Source organism: Pituophis catenifer, unplaced genomic scaffold (assembly GCF_029215685.1).
Source record: "Pituophis catenifer annectens isolate HBS135680 unplaced genomic scaffold, rPitCat1.0.hap2 SCAF_15, whole genome shotgun sequence".
NCBI classification, from domain to species: Eukaryota; Metazoa; Chordata; class Lepidosauria; order Squamata; family Colubridae; genus Pituophis; species Pituophis catenifer.
In genome coordinates, this window is record NW_027256895.1 from 6,653,005 (window position 1) to 6,678,212 (window position 25,208).

At 38.8% G+C, this 25,208-nt stretch overlaps 2 protein-coding genes across 2 annotated transcripts; both read left to right on the forward strand.

Annotated features, from left to right (window-relative positions):
* The first annotated feature begins 6,625 nt into the window (after positions 1 to 6,625).
* On the forward strand, positions 6,626 to 12,248 carry LOC139324820 (vomeronasal type-2 receptor 26-like). The gene is made up of 4 exons (XM_070954572.1): positions 6,626 to 7,414; positions 8,292 to 8,519; positions 9,345 to 9,471; positions 11,350 to 12,248. The coding sequence occupies exons 1-4, from the start codon at positions 6,626 to 6,628 to the stop codon at positions 12,246 to 12,248; spliced, it is 2,043 nt and encodes a 680-aa protein (XP_070810673.1).
* Positions 12,249 to 18,346: 6,098 nt separating this feature from the next.
* On the forward strand, positions 18,347 to 24,512 carry LOC139324821 (vomeronasal type-2 receptor 26-like). The gene is made up of 4 exons (XM_070954573.1): positions 18,347 to 19,135; positions 20,253 to 20,480; positions 21,299 to 21,425; positions 23,614 to 24,512. The coding sequence occupies exons 1-4, from the start codon at positions 18,347 to 18,349 to the stop codon at positions 24,510 to 24,512; spliced, it is 2,043 nt and encodes a 680-aa protein (XP_070810674.1).
* Positions 24,513 to 25,208: the final 696 nt, after the last annotated feature.

Below are 25,208 nucleotides of genomic sequence, written 5' to 3' on the forward strand. Positions count from 1 at the left end.
TGGGGGAAGGATATTGCAAAATCTCCATTCCCACTCCACTCTGGGGCCAGCCAGAGGTGGTATTTGTCGGTTCTCTGAACTACTCAAAATTTCCGTTACCAGTTCTCAAGAACCTGCTGAATAGCACCTCTGAAAAGAAAGTATACTTTGTTCTCTATAAAGAAATAGCAATCACCGAGGAATATTTCCTAATTTAAGATGGAGATATCCTACTGTCGGTTTTGAAAGTACAACATTTTAGAAAATTGGGAACCAACAGCAATTGAGGAAATGTTGAAATTGGAAACCTTTGCTGTATCCCTGCACATTTTAGGTCAATTATTTCAAGTACCAGGAACACACAAAGCTACTTTACATCTCAGTCTAGATACGTAAGAAGAGTAGATGAAGCATTTTGGTGCGTGTGTGTGTGTGTGTGTGTGTGTGTGTGTGTGTGTGTGTGTGTGTGTGAGCACGCCATTGCAAACTTTGAATGGTCACTAAATGAACTGTTGTAAGTCAAGGACTATATGTATATGTATTTGTGTGTGTGTGTATTTTATTTATTTTATTTATTTTTATTTTATTTTGAATTTGTATACCGCCCTTCTCCCTGAGGACTCAGGGCGGTGAACAGCCAAGTAAAAACATCAAGTACAAATATTAAAATACAGTTAAAATATACATATATAAATTTGGCCCCATTAATTAAAAACAATAAACAAAACACTTAAAAACACTTAAAAAATTAGGCCAGCCCGGCTTGCTGGAAAAGGAAGGTTTTAAGGGCACGGCGGAAGGCACCGAGGTCTTGGATTCTCCTTATCTCTGGAGGCAATTGATTCCAGAGGGTAGGTGCCCCCACAGAGAAGGCCCTCCCCCTGGGGGTCACCAGCCTGCACTGTTTGGCTGATGGCACCCCGAGGAGGCCCTCTCTGTGGGAGCGCACGGGTCGATGGGAGATTGTCGGTGGCAGCAGGCGGTCTCGAAGATAGCTAGGCCCTATGCCACGGAGCGCTTTAAAGGTGATAACCAACACCTTGAAGCGCATCCGGAAGACCACTGGGAGCCAGTGCAGCTCGCGCAGGAGCGGTGTTACATGGGAGCGCCAGGCTGCTCCCGTCACTACCCGCGCTGCTGCATTCTGGACCAGTTGGAGCCTCCGGGTGCTCCTCAAGGGGAGCCCCATGTAGAGAGCGTTGCAGTAGTCAAGGCGAGAGGTGACGAGGGCATGAGTGACTGTGCACAGGGAATCCCGATCAAGAAAGGGCCGCAACTGGCGGATCAGGCGAACCTGACAAAAGGTCCCCCTGGTTACAGCCGTCAGATGTTCCTCCAAGGACAGCTGCCTATCCAGGAGGACTCCCAGATTGCGAGCCCTCTCTGTGGGGGCCAACGACTCGCCCCCAATAGTCAGTGATGGAGTCAACTGACTATATCGGGATGCCGGGAGCCACAGCCACTCAGTCTTGGAAGGGTTGAGCCTGAGCCTGTTCCTCCCCATCCAGATCCGCACAGCCTCCAGGCACTGGGACATCACTTCAAGGGCATCGTTGGGGTGGCCTGGGGTGGAGATGTACAGCTGGGTGTCATCAGCGTACTGGTGGTATCTCACCCCAAAGCCACGGATGATCTCGCCCAGCGGCTTCACATAAATGTTGAACAGGAGGGACGAGAGGATGTGTATGTGTGCGTGTATCAGGGGTGGGTTTCACTTACCATTGCTACAAGTTCGCTTCTGCGCATGTGCAGATTGTATTTGATGTCTGGGCAGGTGGGTGGAGCCTCCCACCACCGCTGCTACTGGTTCACCTGAACTGGGGCAAACTGGTAGCAACCCATCACCAGTGTGCATTGAATAAATTTAGAAAAATTATATCTATCTATCTATCTATCTATCTATCTATCTATCTATCTATTATACATACATATTATACAATTATATATATATATATCTTTTTCTTTTTCATAGGCTTTTATGTACATATTCTTTCTAGCCAGGTTTTACCTACGTAAGCTAAGATGTTATACAGCCCTGGTTCTGTGAAATCTCATTCACAAGTTTCTGGGCTTTTTGTTTCTTGTTGACAGATAGCAACTCTGTGCTGAGAGTCTTTGGGAGACTTTGGGAGACTCAGATAGCTATTTCTGCCTTATAAGGCTTCATCAGTGAGCCACACCCTCTTCTCAAGTATCCTCCCTGTAAAGGTACATTGTTTCTTTTTCTTTTCCGTAAGCTTTTATGTGCATATTCTTATAACATCTTAGTTTACGTAGGTAAAATCTGGCTAGAAAGAATATGTTGCAGTTGCAGTCTCCCAGGGCCATGTGATTATCTTTTCTGATTTCTGACAAGGAAAGCCAGATTTACTTAACAACCGTGTTACTAATTTGAAAATTGTGGTGACCACTTAACAAATATGGCAAGAAAAGTCATAAAATGGGGGCAAAACTCACTTAACACATGTTTCACTTAGCCACATAAATTCTGGGCTCAATTGTTGATGTAATTTGAGGATTACCTGTAAATATTATTTTGAATAAGTGAAAAATAGAAAATATATAGAAATATATAGAAAATATATAGAAAAGTGAAAAATACCTTCCCAATTCTACTTCTCCAAGTATTTTACAAACAGGTTAACTGTCGGTCACCCAAAAGAGAGAAAGATGTTGATCAGCTATGCAAAGAAAAATTGCCAGCTTGCCAATGTTTCACAGGTAATTATATCCCTTATAAATAACTGAAATCAGTCTATTTTCCATGTAGTCCAAAACATCAAAGGTTCTCTGCAGAAGGGAATAGGAATTGAGAAACAAGTGGTATAAATACTCCTAGAGTCACATGGGGGCCCAAAGGGGTTTGCTCTATGAAGTTCATTTCCACAGATTCTCTTCCTTCTTCTATTTGACTTCTATTTGACGGATAGATCCAAATGTAACAATAGAATGAAGCTGTTATTCCTTTTGATGTTCTCCATGCACAGAGTAGCTACTCTAAGATGCCCTGCAAGTGATGCTTTCCCTGTTCCACATGAGTGGTTCCAGCCTGGTGACCTCATCATCGGTGGGATGGTGTCTCAAATATTTTATAACTTTCTTGAAATTGAATTTAAGGAACATCCTTCCCTAAAACCTTATCAGTTACCACTGTAAGAATATATTTTTCTTCAGGGCTGTTCTCCAATCTTAGCCAGCTCCTTAAATATTTGTTATATGAGTTTCAACATAATGCACAGTAGTGGCCAAAATTGTGGAAACCTTATGGGAAAAGTGTATTTTTGAGGTTTGATGGCTCATAACACCACTTTTTTTTTTTTTTAGTTTCAAGATAATCCTATTCCACTGCTGGAATGGCCTGGAAATAGCCCAGACCTTCACCCAATTGAAAATTTATGGAGCCGACTAAAGAAACTTAGTCAGAAGCAACCCAGCAATAAAACCCAGTTAACAGAAGCAATCATTCAATCTTGGTTTCACATTATAACATCTGCAGAACTAAAAGATTTGGTTCACTCCATGGGAAGACATTGTAAGGCTGTAATTCATGCTAAAGGTTACCCAAATAAGTATTAACTGACATGGTGATCATTTTTGTATCTCTCATTTTTTTCTATGGTGATCATTTTTGTATATTTCATTTTTTCTACGGGTTTCCCTTTTCTTCTTTATACTGTAACTGCTATTCTAATAGCAAATCCTTAATAAAAGTTATTGCATTACATTCTTGATTAAATTATCTTTCCATTGTAATATAATTTTATGGTACTACTTCCAAAAAAAAGTGGTGTTATTAACCAGTTTTAGAAAATACACTTTTCTCAAAAGGTTTCCACAATTTTGACCACTACTGTATATTTTGGATCTAATCTAAGCCTTCTTTGTCTTTGCATTATATTGGGTTGTGAGCAAAGAAATACTTTCTTTACATTCTCAAGAAAATACATTAGAGTCTTAAAGTCTTATTGATTCCTAAATTAAATCTCCAAAAGGCTTATTGAGGTTTTTTTGAAGAACATTTACTGCGCTGAAGTTATTTCTTTTAAAACAAGATCTGTTTATATTTCATTTCATGCTAAACTGAAGAAAATAAATGTAGCTTAGAAAACATAATTTGTTTGCTGTCATGCATATTTATTTCAAACCATGGAAACACTCAAAAACAAATTATTAGAATAGAATAGAATAGAATAGAATAGAATAGAATAGAATAGAATAGAATAGAATAGAATAGAACAGAATAGAACAGAATAGAATTCTTTATTGGCCAAGTGTGATTGGACACACAAGGAATTTGTCTTGGTGTATACGCTCTCGGGGTACATAAAAGAAAAGATACATTTGTCAACAATCATAAGGTACAGCGCTTAATGATAGTCATAGGGAACAAATAAGCAATCAAATCATATTAGGAAACCGTCAATATAAATCTTAAGGATACCAGCAACAAGATTACAGTCATAGGTGGGAGGAGATGGGTGATAGGAAGGATGAAAAGATTAATAGTAATGCAGATTTAGTAACTAGTTTGACAGTGTTGAGGGAATTATTTGTTTAGCAGAGTGATGGCACTCTGTACAAATTATTACAATACATTAATACATTGTACTTATCACCCTCCTACTTGCATCAGAGATAGAAACCTTTGTTACATAGTTAGAAATGATGCCAAATTATAAGAATCTTAAAATGACTTTCTTCAATTGGGGGGATTTAACTCTTGGCAGTGTAATAACCAAATTCTATCAACACGTCCTTGCCGTGGCCTTTGCTGTGAAGGAGATCAATGAAGACTCCCAGATCTTACCTAACATCACTCTTGGGTTCCACATCTGTGACAGTTACTACAACCCAAGGATGACTTACCGCACCACTCTGGACCTCCTTTTCAGATCCCAGGAATTTGTTCCTAACTACAAATGTAATAACCAGAAGAATCTCATGGCCATCATTGGAGGGTTAGATGCCCCTACTTCTTCCTTTATGGCAGAAAGTGTAAATCTCTTCAAGATTCCACAGGTAACTTTTGAGAGAGCAGTAAGAGAGAAACTTATCTTCTTTTGTAATGAACATTAGCAGATAGAATAGAATAGAATAGAATAGAATAGAATAGAATAGAATAGAATAGAATGGAATGGAATGGAATGGAATGGAATGGAATGGAATGGAATGGAATTCTTTATTGGCCAAGTATGATTGGACACACAAGGAATTTGTCTTGGTGCATACGCTCTCGGTGTACATAAAAGAAAAGATACATTTGTCAAGAATCATAAGGAACAACACTTAATGATAGTCATAGGGAACAAATAAGCAATCAAATCATTTTAGGAAACAGTCAATATAAATCTTAAGGATACCAGCAACAAGGTTAGAGTCATACCGTCAGAAGTGGGAGGAGATGGGTGAATCACAAAATAAGGGAATAACAGGGAATAAGCTGGTCTGGCCTAACTCTCCCTTTTTAATTGGCTTTTAAACTGTCTTTTAAATTGGGTTTTAAACCTCTTTAGATAAATTTGGATGTTTTTTAATCTTTGAGCCTAAATTACTTAATCTGTTTCTTAATAGTTTTTAACTTCTATATGTATTTGTATTTATTATGGCTGTTCACCGCCCTGAGTCCTTCGGGAGTAGGGCGGTATACAAATATGAAAAATAAATAAATAAATAAATAACAGAATAACAGAGTGGGAGGGGATCATGAAGAATGGTTGCAGGAGTGGGCAAGGCTAGTCTAGTGAAAAGAAGTACCAGGGGGGACATGATAGTAGTCTTCCAATATTTGAGGGGCTGCTACAGAGAGGAAAGAGTGAGACTGTTTTCCAAAGTACCTGAAGGCCAGACAAGGAATAATGGATGGAAACTGAAGAAGGAGAGATTCAACCTGGAAATAAGGATAAATTTTCTGACACTTGTGGGAGCTTCATCACTGGAGGCTTTCAAGAAGAGATTGGACTGCCACGTAGGGTCTTCTTCATGGGTGGGTGGGTGGGGATTGGACTAGATGACCTACAAGGTCCCTTCCAACTCTGTTACTGTCATGTAGCTCAACCCAGTGCACAAACAGGAGTTAGGACCCGTTATTTATTTATTCATTATTTATTTATTAATTCAATTTGTATACCGCCCCTCTACGAAGACTCAGGGTGGCTCACAATGCATTTAAAATCATTATAAAAAATATTTAAAAATTAAAAACATTAAAAACATTACAACTCATTCACACCATTCATGGCCGGATCTCGCTGGATCGCAAGAGCAAGATCAACGGCCCCAGGCCTGCCGGAAAAGCCAGGTCTTCACCGCTTTTCAGAAGGTCAGTAGGGTGGGGATGGTCCAGACCTCAGGAGGTAACTGGTTCCAGAGAGCTGGGGCAGCCACAGAGAAGGCCCTCCCCTGTGGGCCCACCAGCCGGCATTGTTTAGCTGATGGGACCCAGAGGAGACCAACTCTGTGGGATCTTACCAGTCGTTGGGAGTTATGTGGTAGAAGGTGGTCTCGAAGAGTTCGAGCATTAGAGTTCATTCAGTTCCCATATTTTTTCCTTCTTATGAATAATGACTGCCTTTTATTTGTTCAGTTGACTTATGGTTCTTTTGCCCAAGAAGAGTTCCAGGCTACTAAATTCTCTTCACTTTATTGCATGGTGCCAAAAGAGGACCATCAGTACATTGGAATTATCAAGCTTCTTCTCCATTTTGGATGGACATGGATTGGAGTCTTTACATTTGATAAAAACACAGGAGAACAGTTCCTGCAGAAAATGCATCCGTTGCTTTTCCAGAATGGGATCTGTTTAACCTTCACACAAAAGATTCCACAACAAGCCCCATTTCAAAAACTTTCAGCACTCTTTGCTCTAATCACCATTATTTCTAAGAAACTGTTGGATCAGAAAGCCAATGTTTTTCTTGTCTATGGCGAATCCTTCACGATTCTGTGGCTCAGAACTATTGTGTTTCTACGTGATTATGACAATAAAGAGATTGCGTCATTTAGAAAGGTTTGGATCCTGATGTTCCCAATTGATTTCATACTGACAGGATTTCATAGGGCTTGGGATGTCCAGTTGTACCATGGGTCTCTTTCCTTTACGGTTCATTCAAGAGAAGTTCAAGGCTTCAAAGAATTTCTTCAAGTCATCAAACCTTCAACCCACAAAGATGGATTTCTTCAAGAGGTTTGGGAGCAATTGTTTGACTGCTCACTTTCAAATGAAGAATCACCCTCAATATCCAATCAAACATGTAGTGGAGAAGATAATTTGAAAAATCTGCCTTCTCCTCTGTTTGAGTTGAAGATGACTGGCCAAAGCTACAGCATCTACAATGCTGTTTATGCAGTGGCACATTCTCTGCATGAGGCTGTGAGATCAAGAGCCCAACACAGAGGAATTAAAATGTTTGCATTTTCAAATCTGCAGCCATGGCAGGTAATGTCTCTATGCTACACCTACCTTTTCTTTCCCAGTGAATAGCCTTTCTTATCATAATCTAATATAGCTTGTTTGCCATGGCCACAGATCAAGACAGATACCGAGGATACAAAGTTATTAAGGTAACAGCTGATTCTATATTATAGAACAAAAGCATTGAAAAAAAATAGTCTTTCAGTCTAGTCAATGGAATTTTTTTATCATTAAAAAAAACAATTATCATAAGGAAACACCTGACGTTCCACATCTGCAGATTGCCAGATGTTTGGTATAAGTGTGATTTACGTAGAAAATCATCATAATTTGCATCATAAAAGATGATCAAAGGAAGCACTGCTTCATACAATCATTTAACATTATTTTTCATTCTCTTTTCCATAAATAAAAAATTGTCCAAGATACTTTTACATGGCTCATAAATGTTTTCAGTGTTGAGAATATGAATGTGTTCCCTCTCCTCTCCTTTTCTCTCCTCTCCCTTTCTCTCTCTCTCTCTCTCCTCACTTAAATCGCAAATTCTAAAATCTGGCTTAATGAAATTTGTCAGATCCCAGGCTCTCAAATAGCTTTGTAAGAAAGAAAAGTGGTGGATAAGATTATGTAGGGTGAAGGTTTGATTAATTGATTGATTAATACAAAATAGCCTGTTTTCATTTTGCTTGTATTGATGGACACTATTTTCTATTTTTCCTCAGATTAATAATAGAGTAAATCTATACATTCCATGCAATACGGAATATAAATTTTCTCAATGTACTTATTTGAGCGTTATTACAGAAAGGGGAAGAATGACTGAAAGAAATGTGAACACGATGGCTTGTTCTCCATTTATTATCCTTTCAATTCCCTCTCTCTTCTATTCTCTTTCAAGTAGCTCCATCCATTTCTTCGAGGCATTTCTTTTAACAATTCAGCTGGGGAGAGAGTGTACCTGAATGAGAAAAGGGAAGCAGCAGGTGGATTCGACATCACCAACTTGATCACTTTTCCAAACAGATCCTTTCAGAAAGTTACCGTTGGAGTCTTAGATCCCAGTGCTCCAAAAGGGAAAGAATTCTTTATCAGTGAAGATGAGATTATCTGGCACCCAGCTTTTAACCAGGTGTGGACATGTTTAATGGCCATTTATTGTGATCCATTATGATACCACGAAGGTCTCTTCGTTTGTATTGAACATAGCGACAGGCCTGGAAGCCATCTTTTGTATTAGGCCTTCAGACCTGCCACGTTTACTGCTGTGGGAAACTGGGAGGGGGGAATGTATGGAGCATGGGTGATATATAATCATAATAACATTCCTTTCTCAGGAAGTCAAGGACAACCTGTCCTGCACCTGGAGGGATGGAACTGGGAGGCATCTCCACTTGGGACGGTGGTTTGATTGGATCATGTGATGGACTTGTGGGTGTTGGGCAGGGACTTGAACTTTCCGTTGGGTGGGGAAAACCTGGAAGCTTTCAAATTCGGGTTTTCCCAGATTTGCCAGTATGACATCTCTAATAAAATGTAACTTTGAAGAAACTCAAGCCTCAGAGTTTTCTTTTGTTGGGGCTGTTACTTGGAACCCTGACACATAGTCTCTTTATCCATCTTATCTTTCAGTCTTTTTTAAAAAGGAAAATAAAAAAACCCCACAGATATATTCTATACAAATGCTGACCATGTTCAAGCATTTACCAAACTGACAAAATGACATTACAATGTAAAAGACAGATTTTCATATCCGAGCTACATTTCGATTTGAAATCACAGAAGTCATGCTGTTTCCATAAGATTGTCATGGTGCACATTTATTTCCTCACCCTGCCATTCTCCAAACAGGCCATTAAAATTCTTTCCTATAAAAGAGAATAAAAGAAAATAATTTGAAGCTGTTTTTTTTTTAAAAAAAATCTTTGTTTGAAAAACCTTTCATGTTTATGACCAGGTACTTCCAATTTCTCTCTGTAATGACCATTGCTCCCCTGGATCCTGGAAGAAAGGGATAGAAGGAAAACAATTCTGCTGCTATGACTGTGTTTCATGCCCAGAAGGAAAGATTTCAAATCAAAAGGGTAGGTGAGACAATCCATCAAGTTTTAATTAGATTGACTTAGGCAAAATGTACCGTATTTTTCGGAGTATACGATGCTCCAGAGCATAATACGCACATTAGTTTTTTAGGAAGAAAACAATGGAAAAAAAATCTGCCTTTGCCTACCAACATCTATTGGTATTCATCTGGCTAGCATCCTCAGAGCAAATAGCAAACAGCCTTGTCAGCTTCAGCACATTATCGCAGCATGATTCGCCGATCCCCGCCGCCTGGAACCACCCGAAAACACAATGTGCGGAGGCAAAAAATGGGGCATGCAGAGGCCAAAAACATGACTCATGGACACTGAAAACGCGATGCGCGGAGGCGGCGATTGGCGGTCATCTCTGCAGCCTGGAATGGGTCTAAACTGGAGCATTTGGAGGCCGAGAATGAGACACACAGAGGCCAAAAATGCAACACACGGAGGCTGAAAACGGACAAAGGGTGGGGGCTGGTGGGTGGGGGGGCTATATATAAGATGCACCCAAATTTTCACCCACTTTGGGGGGGGGAGCGTCTTATACTCCGAAAACTACAGTAAGTAAAACTACAGTCTCTTATTTAGAGATTTTGGCAGGTAGAGTTTCCTAATATGGGCCCAAAATATATATCTTCATTAAGCCATAGATCTTCTATGATCACACCATCTATTATCCATTTATTTATTTCTCATAGTTTCAACTTCATTTGCCTATTGAGGGTTTATTTTTTGAGGGTTTATATATTTGTAGCTCAGGGTTGACATGGGATGGGGGTCCTTGGTGCTCTCTGAGCTTGCTTGTTTTCTTGCAGATCTTTCATTACTCAACTAGGTAACATCAGTAGGACGAGCCCTGATGATGTTACCTGTTTGGGTAATGAAATGTTTGCAAGAAAAAAAGCAAGCTCAGAGAGCACCAAGGACACCCCGTCCCCCATAAGATTGTTCAAATCTATCATGATTTTTATAAACTCGGGATATATTATGCTTATTATTATTTTTTTTTAAATGCTTCTTGGTGTCTTCTATCTTGAAGATGTCATCTTCATAAATTGTGATGTTAACCTAATCACTGTAAATTCTGTGAAGCAATAAATATTTAGGAATTAAAGAAAAAGTCTGCTGGGAAAAGAAAAGCACAAAGTACTTTTTTCTTACCAGAAAACCCTAAATGAATATATCATTTGAGTCAATTAAGCGATGATTTAACTCAATTTTTAATTATCTTTTTTTTCTTTTTAGCCTAGATTAAAGTATAATTTGAAGACCACCAATCTCTTCTTTTTTTAAAAAAGGAATGTTAATAAGGAGATTCAAGTTAAATTTATACTTCTAGTTAAAGTTCAAATAAACCATGACAGTTTTAAAAAATGATAGTGTAAAACTCAACAAACAACCTTGTGGCTAAGGAACAATTTGCCTCCAGATGTTGTGAATGCTGCAACACACCCAGGTTTTTAAGAAGATGTTGGATAACCATTAGTCTGAAGTGGTGTAGGGTTTCCTGCCTAAGCAGGGGGTTGGACTAGAAGACCTCCAAGGTCCCTTCCAACTCTGTCATTCTATTTCTATAACAAACGAAAGGATTAATATACCTTCATTATCTTGAAAGCAAGCATAGGAGATTATTTTTGCTTGTTGGACCCAACATACTTTTTTCAGTATTGATTTCAAAGAATAATTGCCTTTCCCCTCACATATACTTTATTACATGTGAATCCTAAATAGAGGAAAACCTGCATTTTCACAGAATCACGATCAGACTAGTAACCGGTGGAAAGAACTGATAAGCAATAACAGTGAGCATCCACTAGGAAAATAATTTTCAACAGTATGCAATGGAGAGATGACAAATGCCTTGACTTTTTGTTCCAGATATGGACGACTGTTTTGAATGTTCTAAAGATCACTACCCGGATAAAGAACAGAAAGTATGTATCCTGAAACCGGTGGTCTTTCTATCATTTGAAGAAACCTTAGGAACTGGTTTAGCCTCAGCTGCTCTTTCTTTCTTCTTCTTGACCTCTTGGGTACTTGGAACTTTTATTAAGCACCGGGATACTCCCATTGTGAAAGCCAACAACCGGTCCCTCACCTACACCCTGCTTGTCTCTCTTCAGCTCTGTTTTCTCTCCTCTTTGCTCTTCCTCAGCCAGCCTGGCAAAGTGACCTGCCTTCTCCGACAATCAGCTTTTGGCCTCACTTTCTCAGTGGCCATTTCTAGTGTCCTGGCCAAAACCATCACTGTGGTTGTGGCTTTCATGGCCACTAAACCAGGATCTCAGATGAGGAAATGGGTGGGGAAAAGATTGGCTTTTTCTATTGTCCTTTCATGCTCCATCATTCAAGGATGGATTTGTATTCTTTGGTTGTCGACATCTCCCCCATTCCCTGAGTTGGACATGCATTCAGAGCTCCAAGAAATGATTTTACAATGCAATGAGGGGTCAGCTTTCTTCTTCTATTGTGTCTTGGGCTACATGGGTGTCTTGGCCATTGGCAGCTTTATTGTGGCTTTTCTTGCCCGTAAATTACCCGACAGCTTTAATGAAGCCAAGTTCATCACCTTCAGCATGTTGGCCTTCTGCAGTGTGTGGATCTCCTTCTTTCCAGCCTATCTGAGCACAAAAGGCAAAGCCATGGTAGCTGTGGAGGTCTTCTCCATCTTGGCCTCCAGCGCTGCATTACTGGGATGCATATTTTTGCCAAAATGCTCCATCATTGTTTTTAAGCCTGAGCTAAACCAGAGAGAGCAACTAATAAAGAGGACTTAGTACCTCATATAAGTTTTCTCACTATGAAAATTTGCTGACAATTAGGATATTAACAATTGAAGGCCACGAACTGCAAATGGGCTGGGACTCCTTTTTATGGGATGAAAGATATAAAACACATACCTATTTTAAAAGACACACAATTAGGAATACACTACTACTAATTTGGCTAAAAATTAAAAAACAATTGGAAATAGAGCTAAATAGAGAAGTCGACTGGTGGACTTTTACACAGATCCAATCCAAATACAAGGAACATATAAAAACATATGAAATCTACAGAGAGAAACAAGAACTAGATAAAATTATATTAGACTCAGAAGAGAAATTAATTAGTAAAATCTATAATTTTCTATTGCGATATAAGATGGAGGAGGAAACAGTAAAGGATACAATGATTAAATAGATGCAAAATTTTAGATTTGGAGAAGTGGGTGGCATATGTCACCCACAAGATTGCCAAAAATTCATTCAAAGAACCGTTCATTATGCTGGAAATGCAAAAAATCACAGGTTACCTTTTACCATCTATGGTGGACGTGCCCAGCAGCAAAGAAGTTTTGGTCTAACATTAAGAAATGGTTGGAACAAATAACAAAATTACAAATAGAGATGAAACCAGAAACTTTCCTGCTAGGAATCTTCACAAAAATATATCCTAAAGATATAAAATATCTGATAATACATATTCTAACGGCAGCTCGAATAACGTACGCAAGGAATTGGAAACAAGAAAAAATCCCAACGGAAGAAGAGTTAACAGATAAAATTGCACAGAGTGCTGAAATGGATAGGCTAACAAAAGGGATTAAGGAAAAAGAAGAGACAGAGTACTACAGAATATGGGACAAATGGTACCTATGGTACAACGTCGCTAATAAAGATACATAGGTGCAAGAAGAATAGAATAAAGATGTAAATAGGTATACTAATAATTTCCTATGGACAAGTAAACATGAATAAGGGAATTTCAAAACAAAAATATAATCCAAATATAAAGATTGCTAAGGAATCCTAAGGGGAAGGGAAAAAGAAAAGGAGGGGGAGGAAAAGGGAAAGGAAAAACTACTAGGCTAAAAATAAGGGGAAAATTACAACTGTATTAATTGAAGAACCACTACGAAATATTGCTTTAAGAGGAAAATTTACTTATATGTTGTATGTTTTGTAAATGTTTTTTATATGTGTTTTATATGTGTTTTAATAAAGTTTATAATTTTTTTTTAAAAAAAGAAAATTTGCTGACAATTGAAAGACTGTCTGCTATCTCCTGTAAACATATAGTTTTAATTTCTGTCAAAGGAAGATTTATGGAGGATTATTATTGTTATTAAGATTTATTATGTTTGCCATTCCAAAAGGAGTTCTCGTGCTATTGCATTTACAACCATTTTCCAAAGAAGTCAATAAATACATTCCTTTTACAATATGGGGTTCTTAGATCAATTTTTGACCATATCAAAATATATATTTAAAAAGAGGGAGGGAAGCGTAGGCGATGATATCAAATACATTGAACTGTACTCAATACTTGCAAGTCTGGTTTCCTGGATGGTGATCAGGGTCAAGGCCAGGGGTGAAATTCAGCATGTTCTGACAGGTTCTGGAGAACCGGTAGTGGAAATTTTGAGCAGTTCAGAGAACCGGTAGCGGAAATTTTGAGTAGTTTGGAGAACTGGCAAATACCACCTCTGACTGGACCCAGAGTGGGGTGGGAATGGAGATTTTGCAGTATCCTTCCCTTGCCACACCCACCAAGCCATGCCCACCAAGCCACACCACTCCCACCAAGACACGCCCATAGAACCAGTAGTAATAAAAAATTGGATTTCACCACTGGTCAAGGCTAGCCTTGGGGAAACGTGGGGAATGTAAATTCTGTGTGGCTTTGTGTCGTCTGACATAATCCTTAATCCTGTCAATTCCGTCTGTCTCAGTCTTCTAATTGGGATTACTTGAGGCCATTCTGGCTGGAAGGCAGGGATTGCTTTACCTTCTATACTTGGTTTTTCTTTGCCTTCTCTAAGGGCATGGAAACAAAGAGAAGGGGGTGTCCTGTGATTCTTTCTACAGCCACAACTGGTGAAATAGAATGCTCTGGGATTCTGCAACTGTTACAAATACATGTCAGTTGCCAAGCAACTAAAGTTCGATCACATGACTGTGGGGATGCCACCATGGTTGTAAGTGCGGGGATCAGTTGTAGTAGGTCATTTTTTTTCAGTGTTGTTGTAATTTTGAACGGTCAAAAAAGAAATGGTTGCAAGTCAAGGACTACCTATATTTTCCTTTAGTAAAGGAAATAGAAAAAGAAACTTGAGACATTGTTCAGAGCAGATAATGGACATCCCAAATGTGATTTTTTTCAAGAGGCAACTGGACTTTCTGGTTTTCTTTGAAGACATTTCACTTCTCATCCAAGAAGCTTCTTCAGCTCTGACTGGATGGTGGGGAATGGAAGGATTTATACTCCTTGCAGAAAACAGGTCATTTGCATTCTTTTAGCGGGACGTTAAGGTCACCTGGAGGTTTATCTGTGTCCTCAGGGTCACCTGAGTGGTGCAAATGGATGTGGAGCCTCCCCCCTCTTCTACATCTACTCATAACAACAAATTTGAAACCATTGATAAGATGGTGCAAAGCTCTTGTCATTCATGACATATGCTGTGCCTATGGAAACCATGGAAAACGAATGGTTTTCAAAGGTTTGCAATGATGCTATTACCTAGTTAGGTAATGAAAAGTCTGCAACCAAATAACCTATTTCAGAGAGCATCAAGGACTCAAGGTTGAAAACTAAATTGCTCTTTAAGCAATTGAATGAATAAAATTTTATTACGGTCCTCGACCAGCAATAGACATACAATGAATTAAAAACAATACTGACATTAATCATGAATAGAAACATTCACTTCTCATCCAAGAAGCTTCTTCCATTCTGACTGTCAGAAAAAGACTGCTTTATCTCTCCTCATAAAACATGCATACAGTAAATGAGTGATATTTGCTACATCTATTCATATTCTGTTTTATGCTAAGCTAAACTGATCTAGCTATATAAAAAAGGCTGTATGTATGTATGTATGTATGCTCCATCATAACTCTGGGATGCCTTGAGCAATTTCAACCAGACTTGGTACACAAATGACTTACTATATGGAAACAAATACTGTGTGTGTTAAAACACCCCAGTGTGTGTGTGTGTGTGTTCCAGCACAACTGTGAAATGCCTGGGCCGTTAAGGAGAGTGAGAGCGGCATCTGAGAGCGGCAATTGTTTGTGATGTCAATTCCTTTGCAGCTTCTGGAAAGGCATCTGTGATGTTCGTTATCCAGTGGAGCAATGGGAAAGCGCCTGATGGATTTGGGGCAAATGCCAGGATCGTAGACAGGGTGGGAAAGAGGAGCGCATCGGAGGAGGAGGTTTCAACATTTTCCCCATTCCCTGAGTTGGACATGGACTCAGAGCTCCAAGAAATTATTTTGCAATGCCATGAGGGGTCAGATTTCTTTTTCTACTGTGTCTTGGGCTGCATGGCCATCACCAGCTTTATTGTGGCTTTTCTTGTCCATAAATTACCTGACAACTTTAATGAAGCCAAGTTCATCACTTTCAGCATGTTGGCCTTTTGCAGTGTTTGGGTCTCCTTCTTTCCAGCCTATCTGAGCACAAAAGGCAAAGCCATGGTAGCTGTGGAGGTCTTCTCCATCTTGGCCTCCAGTGCTGCATTACTGGGATGCATATTTTTGGCTAAATGTTACATCATTGTTTCCAGGCCTGACGTAAATCACAGGGAACAACTCATAAAAAGAAACTAGTACATCATGTAATATTTCTTGCCTTGAAAAACATCTTACCAATTCTCTTTTTTCAACTATTCCCAAAGCAAATTAAGCAGCAATCCCTTGTCAGGTCACCCAAAGGAGAGAAAGCTGTTGAACCAATGTACAAAGGAAAATTGCCAGGATGCCAATGTTTCAACGATAATTATGTCTCTTGTGAATTACTGAAATTACTATATTATTCTAAAAGGGAAAAGTAGCAAACACAGGAATTGGAATTGAAAAACAATCCATATAAGTATTTCAAGAGCCAGACAGAGGCAGGAAGACAAATTCTCTCCCTCCTGTCTTTATGTGCCAGAACTTCTCTTTGAATGATTGACTGAGACATTGTCGCGTAAAAATAATGTGAAGATGTTGTTCCTTCTGATGTTCTTGATGCACAAAGTCGTTATGCTGAGATGCCCTGCAAGTGAAGCTTTCCCTGTTCCACATGAGTGGTTCCAGTTTGGTGACCTCGTCATTGGTGGGATGGTGTCTCAAATTTTTTACAACTTTTATGAAATTGAATTTAAGGAACATCCTTCTCTAAATCCTTATCCCTTTCCAATGTAAGGACTCCCCCCTCCCACATGTTCCCTAAATTTATCCAAATCCAGTGAATGTGCTAATATGAGTAAAAACTGAGCATGAATGTAGTTTTTGTATCTTCCTTCTCTTTTGAATGGTTGTAAGAGAAGAAATATAGAATAACAGAGTTGGAATGGACCTTGGAGGTTTACTAGTCCAACCCCCTACCCAAGCAGGAAACCCTACACCACTTCAGACAAATGGTTATCCAACATCTTTTTAAAAAATTTACAGTGTTAGAGCATTCACAACTTCTGGAGGCAAGTTGTTCTACTGATTAATTGTTCTCAGTGTCTGGAAATTTCTCCTTAGTTCTAAGTTGCTTCTCTCCTTGATTAGTTTCCACCCATTGCTTCTTGTCCTACCCTCAGGTGCTTTGGAGAATAGCTTGACTTCCTCTTCTTTGTGGTAGCCCCTGAGATATTAGAACATTGCTATCACGTCTCCCCTAGTCCTTCTTTTCATCAAATTAGACATGCACAGTTCCTGCAACCGTTCTTCATATGTTTTAGCCTCCAGTCCCCTCATCAATTTTGTTGCTCTTCTCTGCACTCTTTCTAGAGTCTCAACATTTTTTTACAGCATGATGACCAAAACTGGATGCAGAATTCCAAGTGTGGCCTCACCAAGGCATTATAAAGTGGTATTAGCACTTCACATGACCTTGATTCTATCCCTCTGTTTATGCAGCTTAGAATTGTGTTGGCTTTTTTGGCAACTGCTGTGTATTTTTCTTGTATTAACTTAAAAGTCTTTCTCATCAAATATATGCTTTTTTTCATTTGTATCCTAAATGTCATTCAAAAAAACCATATTCAAATTTTGTGGAACATTTAAGGAGCTGAAGGTAATTTTTTTTTTAAAAGGACTGTATTATCATCCCTTTGAAAATGGGCAGACAGTAAATGACTGATATTTGCTTCATCTGTCCCTTTTCTGTTTTGTGCTAAGATGATAGAAAACAAATATGATAGCTTGGAATCAAAGTTATTATTGTCTTTGTTTATTTATTGCAACTCATGGAAATACATTGGGAACACTCTCTAGAAATTATTACAGCAAATTAGCATTTTTGTAGTTATCATCTTCCTACTTCCATCAGAGATAGAAGTCTTTGTTATATATTTAAATATGATGTCACATTGTAAGAATTTTAAAATGACCTCTTCCATGGGGGGATTTAACTTATTGACAGAATAATAACAAAATTCTACCAGGACGTCCTCGCTTTGGCCTTTGCTGTGAAGGAGATCAATGAAGACTCCCAGATCTTACCTAACATCACTCTTGGGTTCCACATCTACGACAGTTACTACAACCCAAGGATGACCTACCGCACCACTCTGGACCTGCTTTTCAAATCTCAGGGATTTTTTCCTAACTACAAATGTGATAACCAGAAGAATCTCATGGCCATCATTGGAGCTCTTGTGTCTGATACTACATCCTATATGGCAGAAAGTATACATGTCTTCAAGATTCCGCAGGTAATTTGGGTGGAGGGGTAAGAGTGAAACTTGTTTTCTTTAGGAATCAACATTAGAGTTCAATGTTAGAGTTCATTCAGTCTCCATATTTTTCCCTTCATTGTCATGAATGGAGATTCTCCTTTTTTGTGTCTAGTTGACCTACGGCTCCTTTGCCCAAGAAGACTTTACAACTACTGAGTTATCTTTCCTTTATTGCATGGTCCCCAAAGAGGAGCATCAATACAATGGAGCTATACAGCTTCTTCTCCATTTTGGATGGATGTGGATTGGAGTCTTCACTTTAGATAACAATAAGGGAGAACATTTCTTGCAGAAACTGCACCCATTGCTTTTTCAAAATAGGATCTGCTTGGCTTTCACACAAAAAATTCCGCAACAAGTCAAATTAGACGAAAGTTCAGAATTTTTTGATGTCATCTCAATTATTTCTGAGAAACTTGTAAATCAGAAGACTAATGTTTTTCTTGTCTATGGTGAATCATTCACGATTCTGTGGCTCAGAACTGTTGTGTTTTTCTATGATCAAGAGAAAAAAGAGAGTGCATCTTTTAGAAAGGTTTGGATCCTGATGTTCCCAATTGATTTCATACTGACAGGAATTCAAAGGTCTTGGGATGTCCAGTTGTTCCATGGGTCTCTTTCCTTTACAGTGCATTCGCGAGAAACTACTGGATTCAAAGAATTTCTTCAAGACATCACACCTTCAACCCACAAAGATGGATTTCTTCAAGAAATTTGGGAACAATTGTTTGACTGCTCACTTTCAGATGAAGAATCAACCTCAATGTCCAATCCAACATGTAGTGGAGAGGAGAATTTTGAAAATCTGCCTTCTCCTCTGTTTGAGTTGCAGATGACTGGCCAAAGCTACAGCATCTACAATGCTGTTTATGCAGTGGCACATTCTCTGCATGAGGCTGTGAGATCAAGAGCCCAACACAGAAGAATTAAAATGTTTGCATTTTCAAATCTGCAGCCATGGCAGGTAATGTCTCTATGCCACACCTATCTTTTCTTTCCCAGTGAATAGCCTTTCTTCTCATAATCTAATATGGTTTGTTTGCCATGGCCACAGATCAATACAGATACCAAGAAAACAAAGTTATTAACATAACAGCTGATTATATGTTATAGAACAAAAGCGTTGAAAAAACCCAGTCTTTGCAAATTTCAGTCTAGTCAATGGAATTTTTGTATTATTAAAAAAACAATTATCAATAAGGAAACCCCCAATGTTCCACATCTGAAGATTGCCAGATGTTAGGCATAAGTGAGATTTATGTAGAAAATCATCATAATTTGCATCATGAAAGATGATCAAAGGAAGCACTGCTTCATACAATCGTTTAACATTATTTGTCATTCTCTTTTCCATAAATAAAAAATTGTCCAAGATACATTTACTTGGCTCATAAATGTTTTCAATGTTGAGAATATGAATGTGTTCTCTCTCTCTCACTCCCTCCTCACAGAATAGAATAGAGCAGAACAGAACAGAACAGAACAGAACAGAACAGAATACAAAAGAATAGAACAGAACAGAATGAACAGAACAGAACAGAATAGACGAATTGAGCGGAGTCCAGTGGAGTGGAGTGGAGTGGAGTGGAATGGAATGGAATAGAATGGAATAGAATAGAATAGAATAGAATAGAATAGAATAGAATAGAATAGAATAGAATAGAATAGAATAGAATAGAATAGAATAGAATAGAATAGAATAGATCTCAAATTCTAAAATCTGAGTTAATGAAATTTGTCAGGTCCCAGGCTCTCAAATAGCTCTGTACCAATGAAGAAAAAAAAAGTGGTGGATAAGATTATGTAGGGTGAAGGTTTGATTAAGAGAAATCATATACAAAATAGCCTTTTTTCATTTTGCTCTTATTGATTGACACTATTTCCTATTTTTCCTCAGATTAATAATAGAGTAAACCTATACATTTCCATGCATCCAATTCAGATTATGAATTTTCTCAATGTACTTATTTGAGTATTATTACAGAAAGGGGAAGGATGACTGAAGGTAATGTGAATACGATGGCTTGTTCTCCATTTATTAGCCTTTCAATTCCTTCTCTCTTCTATTCTCTTTCAAGTAGCTCCATCCATTTCTTCAAGGCATTTCATTTAACAATTCAGTTGGGGAGAGAGTGTGCCTGAATGAGAAAAGAGAAGCAGCAGGTGGATTCGACATCACCAATTTGATCACTTTTCCAAACAGATCCTTTCAGAAAGTTACAGTTGGAGTCTTAGATCCCAGTGCTCCAAAAGGGAAAGAATTGTTTATCAGTGGAGATGAGATTATCTGGCACCCAGCTTTTAACCAGGTGTGGACACGTTTAATGGCCATTTATTGTGATCCATTATGATACCCAAAGGTCTCTTCATCTGTATTGAACATAATGACAGGCCTGGAAGCCATCTTTTGTATTGGGCCTTCAGACCTGCCACGTTTACTGCTGTGGGAAACTGGGAGGGGGGAATGTATGGAGCATGGGTGATATATAATCATAATAACATTTCTTTCTCAGGAAGTCAAGGACAACCTGTCCTGCACCTGGAGGGATGGAACTGGGAGGCATCTCCACTTGGGACGGTGGTTTGATTAGATCATGTGATGGACTTGTGGGTGTTGGGTAGGGACTTGAACTTTCCGTTGGGTGGGGAAAGCCTGGAAGCTTTCAAATTCGGGTTTTCCCAGATTTGCCAGTATGACATCTCTAATAAAATGTAACTTTGAGGAAACTCAAGCCTCAGAGTTTTCTTTTGTTGGGGCTGTTACTTGGAACCCTGACACATAGTCTCTTTATCCATCTTTTCTTTCAGTTTTTTTAAATGAAAAAAAAAAAAACAACAACCAGATATATTCTATATAAATGCTGACCATGTTCAAGCATTTCCCAAACTGACAAAATGACATTACAATGTAAAAGCCAGATTTTCGTATCCGAGCTACATTTCGATTTGAAATCACAGAAGTCATGCTGTTTCCATAAGATTGTCATGGTGCACATTTATTTCCTCACCCTGCCATTCTCCAAACAGGCCATTAAAATTCTTTCCTGCCATAAAAGAGAATAATTCGAATCTGGGTTTTTTTTTAAAAAAAATCTTTGTTTGAAAAACCTTTCATGTTTATGACCAGGTACTTCCAATTTCTCTGTGTAATGACCATTGCTCGCCTGGATACTGGAAGAAAAGGATAGAAGGAAAACAATTCTGCTGTTATGACTGTGTTTCATGCCCAGAAGGAAAGATTTCAAATCAAAAGGGTAGGTGAGACAATCCATCAAGTTTTCATTAGATTGACTTAAGCAAAATGTACCGTATTTTTCGGAGTATACGATGCTCCAGAGCATAATACGCACATTAGTTTCTGGGGAGGAAAACAATGGGAAAAAATTCTGCCTCTGCCTACCAACATCCATCAGTATTCATCTGGCTAACATCCTTGCAGCAAATAGCAAGCTGCCTTGTCAGCTTCAGCACATTATCGCAGCATGACTCGCAGATCCCCGCCGCCTGGAACCACCCGAAAACACAATGCGCAGAGGCAAAAAATGGGGCATGCAGAGGCCAAAAACATGACGCGTGGAGGCTAAAAATGCGATGCGTGGAGGCGGCAATTGGCGGCGATGTGCTGTGGTGATCTCCGCAGCCTGGAATGCGTCTAAACTGCAGCATTTGAAGGCCGAGAATGCAACACGCAGAGGCCAAAAACGCAACACCTTTCCTTTTAATCTGTTCTTAATGTTTATATTATGTGTTTTTATCTGGCTGTACACCGCCCTGAGTTCCCAGGAAGAAGGGCGGTATATAAATTTGAAGTAAAAAAAAAAAAAAAAACACGCAGAGGCCAAAAACACGAGGCACGGAAGCAGCGAAAGAAATCCCTGCAGCCTGGAACAGGTCTAAAACAGCATGCGAAGGCCAAAAATGCAACGCACAGAGGCCAAAAATGGACAAAGGGTGGGGGCTGGCAGGTGGGGAGGCTATATTCAGTGTATAAGATGCACCCAAATTTTCACCCACTTTGGGGGAGGGGAAGTGCGTTTTATACTTCGAAAAGTACAGTAATTAATTACTTTGGGATATGTAGAATTAGTAGTTTTATGAGTTCTTCGGGATGAATGTTCCTTTCTATACTGTAGACTACAGTCTCTTATTCAGAGATTTTGGCAGGTAGAGTTTCCTAATATGAGCCCAAAATATATATCTCCATTGAGCCATAGATCTTCTATGATCACACCATCTATTATCCATTTATTTATTTCTCATAGTTTCAACTTCATTTGCCTATTGAGGGTTTATTTTTTGAGGGTTTATATATTTGTAGCTCAGGGTTGACTTGGGATGGGGGTCCTTGGTGCTCTCTGAGCTTGCTTGTTTTCTTGCAGATCTTTCATTACCCAACTAGGTAACATCAGTAGGACGAGCCCTGATGATGTTACCTGTTTGGGTAATGAAATGTTTGCAAGAAAAAAAGCAAGCTCAGAGAGCACCAAGGACACCCCGTCCCCCATAAGATTGTTCAAATCTATCATGATTTTTATAAACTCGGGATATATTATGCTTATTATTATTTTTTTTTAAATGCTTCTTGGTGTCTTCTATCTTGAAGATGTCATCTTCATAAATTGTGATGTTAACCTAATCACTGTAAATTCTGTGAAGCAATAAATATTTAGGAATTAAAGAAAAAGTCTGCTGGGAAAAGAAAAGCACAAAGTACTTTTTTCTTACCAGAAAACCCTAAATGAATATATCATTTGAGTCAATTAAGCGATGATTTAACTCAATTTTTAATTATCTTTTTTTTCTTTTTAGCCTAGATTAAAGTATAATTTGAAGACCACCAATCTCTTCTTTTTTTAAAAAAGGAATGTTAATAAGGAGATTCAAGTTAAATTTATACTTCTAGTTAAAGTTCAAATAAACCATGACAGTTTTAAAAAATGATAGTGTAAAACTCAACAAACAACCTTGTGGCTAAGGAACAATTTGCCTCCAGATGTTGTGAATGCTGCAACACACCCAGGTTTTTAAGAAGATGTTGGATAACCATTAGTCTGAAGTGGTGTAGGGTTTCCTGCCTAAGCAGGGGGTTGGACTAGAAGACCTCCAAGGTCCCTTCCAACTCTGTCATTCTATTTCTATAACAAACGAAAGGATTAATATACCTTCATTATCTTGAAAGCAAGCATAGGAGATTATTTTTGCTTGTTGGACCCAACATACTTTTTTCAGTATTGATTTCAAAGAATAATTGCCTTTCCCCTCACATATACTTTATTACATGTGAATCCTAAATAGAGGAAAACCTGCATTTTCACAGAATCACGATCAGACTAGTAACCGGTGGAAAGAACTGATAACCAATAACAGTGAGCATCCACTAGGAAAAGAATTTTCAACAGTATGCAATGGAGAGATGACAAATGCCTTGACTTTTTGTTCCAGATATGGACGACTGTTTTGAATGTTCTAAAGATCACTACCCGGATAAAGAACAGAAAGAATGTATCCTGAAACCGGTGGTCTTTCTATCATTTGAGGAAACCTTAGGAACTGGTTTAGCCTCAGCTGCTCTTTCTTTCTTCTTCTTGACCTCTTGGGTACTTGGAACTTTTATTAAGCACCGGGATACTCCCATTGTCAAAGCCAACAATCGGTCCCTCACCTACACCCTTCTTGTCTCTCTTCTGCTCTGTTTTCTCTCCTCTTTCCTCTTCCTCAGCCAACCTGGCAAGGTAACCTGCCTTCTCCGACAATCAGCTTTTGGCCTCACTTTCTCAGTGGCCATTTCTAGTGTCCTGGCCAAAACCGTCACTGTGGTTGTGGCTTTCATGGCCACTAAACCGGGATCTCAGATGAGAAAGTGGGTGGGGAAAAGATTGGCTTTTTCTATTGTCCTTTCTTGCTCTCTATTGCAAATGTGTATTTGTATTCTTTGGTTATCGACATCTCCCCCATTCCCTGAGTTGGACATGTACTCAGAGGTCCAAGAAATGATTTTACAATGCAATGAGGGGTCAGCTTTCTTCTTCTACTGTGTCTTGGGCTACATGGGTATCTTGGCCATCGCCAGCTTTATTGTGGCTTTCCTTGCCCGTAAATTACCTGACAGTTTTAACGAAGCCAAGTTCATCACCTTCAGCATGTTGGCCTATTGCAGTGTGTGGATCTCCTTCTTTCCAGCCTATCTGAGCACAAAAGGAAAAGCCATGGTAGCTGTGGAGGTCTTCTCCATCTTGGCCTCCAGTGCTGCTTTACTGGGATGCATATTTCTGCCCAAATGCTACATCATTGTTTTTAAGCCTGAGCTAAACCAGAAAGAGCAACTAATAAAGAGGACTTAGTACATGATGTGAGTTTTCTCACTATGAAAATTTGCTGACAATTAGGATATTAACAATTGAATGCCACGAACTGCTAAGGGGCTGGCACTCCTTTTTATGGGATGAAAGATATAAAACACATACCTATTTTAAAAGACACACAATTAGGAATACACTACTACTAATTTGGCTAAAAATTAAAAAACATCACTACACAAAAATTCTGAATTGGCTATCACCATTAGAAGCGGCAAGACACCCAAACTTAACAGAACCCAAAAATATAATTAGATACAAAGACTTAATAGACTATCAAGGGAAGCTGAAAACCAAATAACAATTGGAAATAGAGCTAAATAGAGAAGTCGACTGGTGGACTTTTACACAGATACAATCCAAATACAAGGAACATATAAAAACATATGAAATCTACAGAGAGAAACAAGAACTAGATAAAATTATATTAGACTCACAAGAGAAATTAATTAGTAAAATCTATAATTTTCTATTGCGATATAAGATGGAGGAGGAAACAGTAAAAGATACAATAATTAAATGGATGCAAAATTTTAAATATACAATAGATTTGGAGAAGTGGGAGGAATTATGGCAAATGAATACAAAATTAACATTAGCGGTGGCACAAGGAGATACAAGGAGAACCAGCTGCAGATGTTTTATAGGTGGCATATGTCACCCACAAGATTGGCAAAAATT

Excerpts from the sequence above, each read along its gene's own strand:
- LOC139324821 (XM_070954573.1), top strand. The coding sequence starts at position 18,347 with ATGGTCCCCAAAGAGGAGCATCAATACAATGGAGCTATACAGCTTCTT. Across the intron at positions 19,136-20,252 it reads CAAATCTGCAGCCATGGCAG|CTCCATCCATTTCTTCAAGG; the intron begins GTAATGTCTCTA and ends TCTTTCAAGTAG. Across the intron at positions 21,426-23,613 it reads AAAGATTTCAAATCAAAAGG|ATATGGACGACTGTTTTGAA; the intron begins GTAGGTGAGACA and ends TTTTTGTTCCAG.
- LOC139324820 (XM_070954572.1), top strand. The coding sequence starts at position 6,626 with ATGGTGCCAAAAGAGGACCATCAGTACATTGGAATTATCAAGCTTCTT. Across the intron at positions 7,415-8,291 it reads CAAATCTGCAGCCATGGCAG|CTCCATCCATTTCTTCGAGG; the intron begins GTAATGTCTCTA and ends TCTTTCAAGTAG. Across the intron at positions 8,520-9,344 it reads GGCACCCAGCTTTTAACCAG|GTACTTCCAATTTCTCTCTG; the intron begins GTGTGGACATGT and ends GTTTATGACCAG.